We start from the raw sequence: 8,282 nt of genomic DNA on the forward strand, positions 1-8,282 counted from the left end.
TTTTATTTAATTCATTCTATTTAATAATTTAGCCCACACCTCACAAAAAATAATCCAGTGCTGTTTTTAGAATACTGGCTATTCTCATAATATTACAACATATATACATTTACACAAGTGGATATTAGTATAAATACATAATATATAAACCCCCATATCTCTACTTAACATATATTCACTACATTAATCTCTATAATCATAGAATTATTTGAAAATAAAATTAAACGGAATACATATGTTCAATTTATTATTATTATTGTGATTATTATTATTATTATTATTATGTATATAAAAGTTTGGAATATATTTTTGTATTTAACCATTATTATTATTATTATTATTATTTTTTTTTTTTTTTTTTTTTTTTTTTTTTTTTTTTTATTTTATTATTATTATTTTTATTTTCTTCTGTATCCAAAACCCTCCAGAATTTCACATTACTGGCAATAAACCATTCTGATTCAGATAATTTAGTAAAAATATATACATCCACTAAGCAAATATCCATATAAAAACATAATATATATACATGAACACTATATAATCATCCACGTAAATATATATCATATATTAAATGCAAAATAACTGTCAGTCATAGATGTATCCTAATTAAGTTCCAACACTCTAGGGAGGAAGACTTGGTGAATCATCTGAAACCAGATCTTCTCAGGAAGTCTATATCGAGCTGTGACGTGGACCAAGACTTGCCTGAGATGACAAGGAGACATGTGAGCAGCGATCGTTGTTGACAGAGAGGAGGAGTCACTGTGAAGGAGGAGGAAATGAAGCAGAGTCAAGAGGAGCAGAACAGACCGATGCACAAACATTCTGCTGAAGATGGATTTGGGTCTGATTCTCGTGGTGGAGAGAGAACGAGTCCTGGAGGTCCTGATGAGAGACAAACATCTGCGGACCCTCGATGAGGAAAGAATCAGGTCAGTCCTTTATTCATGACATCTCAGAGTATTTTGAATACTTTTACTGTGTAATTCTTACCGGGGATTTGCTCCTGAACACAGCTTTACACACGAGAAATAATATTTAATTAAATGTGTAAACAGTTTATTGCACATTTGTTCCCTCACTGGGCTTCACTAGAAGGTTCCAGTGACATACGATCGATGAAACTCAATACTCTGATGTTTGAGCAATGTTCGAAAATATGTTTCAAATCTGATCGTGCCATCTTGGTACCACTTCCTGCGGTGATGATTGACGCATCTCGACTCAATCTTGCAATCGATGTTTCCTGACCACATAAATTCTTGAATTTCTCAACTTCTAACAACACGCACCGACAGGAAAGTCGATTTATCTTTGTGATTCCATCCAAGTCCATCAGTTTCATGACAACATTTTAACAGTTAGGCCATATACAAAAAAAAACATATCTGTGGTATGAAGGACATGGAATGACTTAATTATAAATTAATACATGTTTAAAGCTTCAGAGCGACCTTTGACCCGCTTAACTCAATTTCCTTAGTGTCAGCGAAATGTCAAAATAAATTAAAGATGAAAACTAGGGGAAAAAGTTCAAAAATTACTACAACAAAAAAAGCAAAATAAATTATAATCTAATAAACAAATGTTGAAATAATTAAATAAAAATTTACAAATACATTTTTATATATATAAACCAAATATGACAAAAAATCATCAGATGGGGGCCCACAGAGGGGATGGAGCCTATGCCAGATTCTATGGGCTAGAGGCAGGGGACACCCTGGACAGGACTCCAGTCTGTTCGCAGCACAAACAAAGACAGACAACCCCCAATCAACCTCTGTATGTTTTGGACTGTGGGAGGAAACCGGGGGTCCCCGGAGTAAAACCACGCGACACCAACAGAACATACAAACTCCACACTTGACCAGATGATGATCATATTTCCATTGAGAACCAAAAAAGCAGCTGCGGTTTGGTGTGAGTTTGTGTGAAGATGAAGTCATGGTGGTCCGTTCTTGAGGTTGAAGGTGGGGTTGGTTGGAAACTAACACCAGGACGTCCGACCCAACGCTGTGAAGAACAAGAGTCTCAAACCAGACAAGGACTAACTATTGAGGAGAAGGATGGTGACCATCTTGTTCTTCTCCCAGGAGGATGAAGAACGAGCTCCAGCAGCTCCGCCGTCAAGGGGCGAAGAGTTACTGCCGGCAGTACGGCGAGAGGACGTGCGCTCGCTGCCAGAGGCCGCTGGGCCAACTGTGGAATTCCGGCGCCGTCTGTCGAGGCTGCAGCCACAGGATCTGCAGCAGGTGCCGGGTTTGCCGGACCAACGTGGGCTGGAAGTGCACCGTCTGTCACGCCTACAGGTAGAGACGCTGACGAACCTCGGGTGAAACTGTGGCTGACGTTCTTTTTTTTTTCGTAGGGACGTGAAGGTCCGATCCGGGGAATGGTTCCTGGAGGAGAGAGCGAAGAAGTTCCCGCGTACCACAGGTCAGTCAGCAGACATGTTGGAATGTGTGGATCATTATCACATCATCATTATGTTTTCTAGGGACCTTGAAGTAAGTAAGTACTTAAGTAATTTTTCCAGACCAGGGTCACAAAGCGCTTAAACAATCAAAACAATATTCAATAAAGTATATACTGTAAAGATCAAGATAAAACTGATAACACAACAGGAGTTCCAGAAAATCAAGGAAAAGCCTGAACAAATAAAAACGTCTTAAGATGTTTCTTGAAGGAGTCAGTAGATCATCAAACACAGAGTTCGTTCCAAAGCTTAGGAGCAACAGTCTAAAAGGATTTCTCTCCTCTGGTCCTGAACCGTGTTCAGGAACCATCAGTAGATTCTGATCCACAGACCTCAGAGCCCGAGCTGGGGTGTGAGGCTGGATCAGATCAGTGATGTAAGGAGGAGTCTGACCATGAATAGATCTGAAAGTTGAATTTTAAAGTTGATCCTGAAAGAAACTGGAAGCCAGTGAAGAGTTTTAAGGATCTGAGAAATGTGAGTTCTTCTACTAGAGCGGGTCAGAATTCTCGCTGCAGAGTTCTGGATCAACTGCAGGCTTTAACCTTTAGAATCTTTTAAGATTAAAAAAAACAAAAACAACATCCTATCGCGGTTATACACCAACGTGTCGTTCTTATCTCTCCAGATAAATATCAAACGGTCGGAGGAAACCTGCTGAAGACGCTGGAAGTGATGAGGTAAGATCCACGTTTCTCATCTTCAAGTTAAACGTCATTAATCCTGGACTCGCTTTCACAGCCACATATCGGTTGTGCCGCCGACTCCTCCGCTGCGACCTATGACCTATGAGTATGCCTTCCTAAGCAAGGTCGGGATGAGCCGCTTCTGGAATAACTAAACATTTTGTACGAATAAACATGTTCTGATCTGTTTCTGAATTGACTTCCAGGACCTGAAAGAGACCAAACCTTTCACCAAGTCAATGGAAGACCTGATGAGTTCCGTCACCGGTCAAATAAGAAGTGAGTTTTGGAAGGATTTGTTTGTCTCAAAATGACAGTAAATAAATGTTGATATTACGACCTATTAATGGGCCCGTTTAAAAGATAAAATAAGGTTGAATTTTAATGTCAGAGACAATGAATTACCTAAAAGGGTGAATGAAAAGATTATCACAATTTGATTTCATCTTCTTGTTACACAGTTATACTCTTAGTTTTGTTATTAATATAATATTAATTCTTTAACAATATTAAGTAAAATAGATGGCCCTAAATATTCAAGAAAGGTTTTAGCACGATTAGCATTAGCATTACGGTTTGACCTTTAAATCCGTACGATTTAAAATATCTTTCAAATCAATTTCCTCAAAGAGATCCTTGTGTTGTTTTCATCAGCCCCTGGTAAATGATCAGTTTTATACCTTATGGTTGGATCTTTTGGGTCTTGCTTTGGAAATGATCACTCGTGCTAAAGGCGCTAAGTGGCTAACCGAAGCTGAAATAATATGAACTGCATCCTCATGTTTACTTTCACCTGCAGAGCTGTCAAGGTCTAACGCTGACATACGAGAAGACCTGCTGAGCGTCGACTGCACCGACCGTCGATCTCAGTTCATCAACGGCTCCCAGAAGAGCCGCTCGGACACCGACATCAACAAACCGTATCATGTAGGTGTTCAGAGACTTCTTTAACTAAGGGTCAGGTTTTAATCATCATTTTTTTTCCCTGCAGCTCCTCAAATGGCCAAGTCTTCCAAACATCTTCAAGAAGAGGGACAGCGATGCGGAGGGTTCGTCCACTGGGACGGGGGACGATATGTCTCTTGGTTCCGACTGCTCTGAAGGAAAGAGGGTGAGTCCGAACGCTTTCCGTCTTTTATGTCAATCATGTGTGACCCTTGAACTCCCGCAGGGCAGCGGCAGAAGCATTAACGCCGACCTCAGCCTCCCGGGCCCCCCTGCTGTGAGCGGAGACCTGCAGATGGCGCTGTCCTACAACCAGATCACCTCCTGTCTGGAGGTCACGGTGGGCGGCTGCAGGGACCTCACTCCCGGAGACCCCAAGAAGGGGAGGTGTCACCCGTAAGATGATCTATTTCGAAGGCTTAATGAACATGGTCAGATCTAAAGTTGGATTCGTTGTCCTCGACAGATTCGTCAAAATCTTCTTTCTCCCGGAGAAGAGCCACAAACTGAAGACGTCCGTCAAGAAAAACACAACAGATCCGGTTTTTAACGAAGTTTTCCAGGTGAAAAAATGCCCAGTTTGAAAGTGGGTTCTATTAGAGCCAAGTGGTATTTTCTTGTTACGGATAAATACACAAGTTACCTCAAGAGCTTGACGTTCTGATCTCCTGATCTTGCCAGGTCCACATAGAGCGCCACCTGCTGGTTGGGAAAACATTGCAGGCAACTGTGTGGCATTCTGTCGGTTTGATGAGGAAAGTCTTTCTGGGGGAAGTTCTGCTGCGGCTGGACGGACGGGTGTTCGACGACAACACAAGTCAGAACCTCAAGTGGTACCAACTGTGTCCAAAGGTCAGATATATGGAAATATTACGGCTCAGTTTGACTTGTTTGTTAAAAAAAACTCTGATGTATTATATAAGAAAATACTTCTACTGCTGAAATCTGAACCTAAATGATTGTGTTTCAGCAGACTAACTGTCCAGACGGTGGCGCTGTGGACCAGGACGTTGCATTCAAGTTCCGCTATAGCAGCCAAGACGAGCTCCTGCAGCTCAGCTCACTCAAACATTCACACGAGAAAGACGAACATCATAAAATTTAGAAAACAGATTTGAATTAATGTAAACATGCAAAAAGCATGTTTTTTAAAACAGCTTTATTTATTAACTGTATATATTTTTTTATTTATAGACTTCATTTACATTGCATTTCTGCTGTATTTTTATGTTTAATTTCCATATTGTTTAGTAGAAATTGTCTTTTTAACTCTAAAAGTGCTTGAAATGAAACGTCACCAATCGAGCTAATAGTAATAATGATGTCGGCACTTTCTCTCAACGTGTTTATAAAATCAATTGACTACCAATGAATTGTTTTTAACCTTTTTGTAACATGAACAAAGATTTTATTAAATATTTCCTAAAAATATTCTGCGGTTTAAAAACAATATTGGATCATTTGGACATGTCTTGTTTTTACGGATTCTTTGTAATTATTTCATTTGAAACTTTTATTTTTGTGTATTTATTCCATCTTTCTTTTTGCACAATTATTTAATTCGGCTGCTATTGTTGATGCAACTGAAGTCATTGATATGATTGAATTCCTTTGAAATAAAATGACTTGTATATTTAAATTTATTTCATGTTTGGTTTGTTTACACTTTACAATATAGAGCTTTAAAATGATGGTCTTCTTTCATATCGTATCTATTTTTCCTTTTTTTTAAACGAATCCTATAAAATGCTGTAAACTTCACATATAATAAAGTAAAACTTTTACAACTTTTAATGTAATTTGTGTGTATTTGTTATTATTTTTGAATTAAAAGTCTCTTATTGGTTTAAGCGTATATATTACGGTTCATTATTTGACTTATTTGTTTTATACAAATTTGAAATGTAATTCATATTTAATCCAACAGGTGTCAGTAAAACGTCATTTTATATCATGATCATGTGATCACCTGACGGTCCTTATCAAAAGTTACACATCATTCTTCCCATGAATGCAAACACAAGTCCTGAGTTAACACGTCATTGTGTTGCTGCGCCTGTGTATGTGTGTGCGTGCGTGCGTGCGTGCGTGCGTGTCTGGTGTTCACAGGCGTCAGGGCGTGTTAAGTGCGTCAACAAAGTGTGTTTTGTTGATCAACATCGCGAACACGAACATTTAAATGAATGTTGAATAAACGAGACATCGTTTGTAAGTTTTTAGAGTAAAATATTGTAGTTCAAATGAACATATAGTTCGAATTCATTAAACGGAAATGAATTTCCAAACGCTTTTAATTTGTTACCTCACTTCCGCTAACTATCCAGACACTAGGTTGTTACTTGGCTGAAGGAGTATTGCTGGAGATTTATTGAGGAGAATGTTTGACTCCAACACTCTCTGTCTGTCTCACTCTTTCTGACTCACTCTTTCTGTGAGACGGAAGCCAGCGATGATGTCACTGGTCTGAATCCTCTGTATCCAGTGTCGCCATGGTGACCACTGGCACAACTGTGTGATGTCATCCGGGCGAGCACTTGTAGGACCGGAAGTTACGACACCAGCCCCCAAAAAATGTTATGTCAATAAACGTTAAAGTATTTATAGTGTTATAATTATAATAATGGTAGAATTTTTTAAGCATCAAATTATGATTATTATGATTTTAAATAATTGAATTAATTAAGTTCTCTATTAAAAAAATTGAGAAAAAGTTTGAAAAATCAATCACATTTTTTTTTACAGTTTGTTATTCCAATTGCAATCATTACTTTCCTTTGATGACTGTCCAGATGTGGACAGTTTGATTCACTGTTTTACTGATCATTGTGTTGAAATACTAGATCAAGTGGCACCTGTTAAATCGAACTTGAAAATTCAGAAAAAACGGTGCCCTTGGACAAATGAAGATCTCCTGAGTCTGAAGAGACTTTGTCGAAAGACTGAGCGTCTCTGGAAGTCTACTAAACTTGAGGTGCACAGACTTCACCTCAGGGATCTGTTGACTTCTTACAATGTGATGGTAGAAACTGCTAGATCTGATTACATCAGAAAACTGGTAGCAGCAAATAGGAAAAACCCCAAAGTTTTGTTTGACACGATTAATTCTCTCGTGTCTCCTGCTCCTCAAATCACGCCGGTCTTCTGTGAAGCTGACAGCAATGCATTGTTGAGATTTTTCATTGACAAAATTAAATTGATCAAAGAGAAAATCTCTCCCCCTTTGTTGGGAACCCCTACTGTCTCTGAGCCCATCTCCTCCTCTTGGTCATCCTTCTCTGCTGTATCTTTGGGTGATATTTCAGCACTAGTGAACAAGATGAAACCCTCCTCTTGCTCAGATGACGTCCTTCCTTGTAGGCTTTTTATCAAAGTATTTGATGTAATTGGCCCCTGGGTTACCAATATGGTGAACCTCTCCCTTTCCACAGGGGTTTTTCCCAATGCATTTAAACATGCCATTGTGGAGCCTCTGCTCAAAAAACCAGGCTTAGACCCAACTGACCTCAGTAATTTCAGGCCTATTTCTAAGCTCCCTTTCTTGTCCAAGATCTTGGAGAAGGTGGTGTCCGAGCAGCTGTCTTTGTTCTTGGATCAGAGCGACATCCATGAGAAGTTTCAGTCTGGCTTCCGTAAACATCACTCTACAGAGACAGCTTTATTGAAAGTGTCCAGTGACATCATGATGTCGGCTGACTCTGGTAAATTCACTGTTCTGGTTCTCTTGGATCTGTCGTCAGCCTTTGACACAGTTGATCACCAGATCCTGCTGAGAAGACTAAGGGATGAAGTGGGACTGTCTGGGTCTGTGTTAGAATGGTTCTCATCTTACCTTTCTGGGCGCAGTTTTAGTGTATCTGCCAATCAAATGAGGTCTGAATCAGCAGATTTGTTGTGTGGAGTCCCTCAAGGTTCTGTTCTGGGTCCTTTATTGTTTTTGCTGTACTTGATTCCCCTTGGTAAAATCATTCAGAGATTTCCAGATGTTTCTTATCACATTTTTGCTGATGACATCCAGCTCTACTGCTCTTTTGACCCAACTGAGCCCCAAAGGCTAAACAGCTTAGTCAATTGTTTGCTAGAAATCAAACAATGGCTGAGTGAAAACACTTTACAGCTTAATGTGGACAAAACTGAAACTCTGGTGATTGCTCCTGATGATACGATTCCAG

General features: G+C 39.4%; 1 protein-coding gene across 2 annotated transcripts; it reads left to right on the forward strand.

Annotated features, from left to right (window-relative positions):
* The first annotated feature begins 798 nt into the window (after positions 1–798).
* On the forward strand, positions 799–5,907 carry sytl3 (synaptotagmin-like 3). Of its 2 annotated transcripts, none has more exons than XM_087805574.1 (12): positions 799–935; positions 2,100–2,315; positions 2,375–2,442; positions 3,111–3,162; positions 3,224–3,293; positions 3,375–3,447; positions 3,968–4,095; positions 4,160–4,279; positions 4,340–4,509; positions 4,580–4,676; positions 4,795–4,965; positions 5,084–5,907. In XM_087805574.1, exons 1-12 carry the CDS (start codon positions 838–840, stop codon positions 5,216–5,218), a joined length of 1,398 nt encoding a protein of 465 aa, XP_087661700.1. In that variant the 5' UTR covers positions 799–837; the 3' UTR covers positions 5,219–5,907. The 2 variants fall into 2 exon arrangements, with proteins under 2 accessions (XP_087661700.1, XP_087661701.1); XM_087805575.1 differs by having other exon boundaries at positions 5,087–5,907.
* The last annotated feature ends 2,375 nt before the right edge of the window (positions 5,908–8,282 follow it).

Source organism: Callionymus lyra, chromosome 13 (assembly GCF_982586985.1).
Source record: "Callionymus lyra chromosome 13, fCalLyr1.hap1.1, whole genome shotgun sequence".
Classification (NCBI taxonomy): Eukaryota; Metazoa; Chordata; class Actinopteri; order Syngnathiformes; family Callionymidae; genus Callionymus; species Callionymus lyra.

Excerpts from the sequence above, each read along its gene's own strand:
- sytl3 (XM_087805574.1), top strand. The coding sequence starts at position 838 with ATGGATTTGGGTCTGATTCTCGTGGTGGAGAGAGAACGAGTCCTGGAG. Across the intron at positions 4,280-4,339 it reads ACTGCTCTGAAGGAAAGAGG|GGCAGCGGCAGAAGCATTAA; the intron begins GTGAGTCCGAAC and ends GAACTCCCGCAG. Across the intron at positions 4,510-4,579 it reads AAGAAGGGGAGGTGTCACCC|ATTCGTCAAAATCTTCTTTC; the intron begins GTAAGATGATCT and ends TGTCCTCGACAG.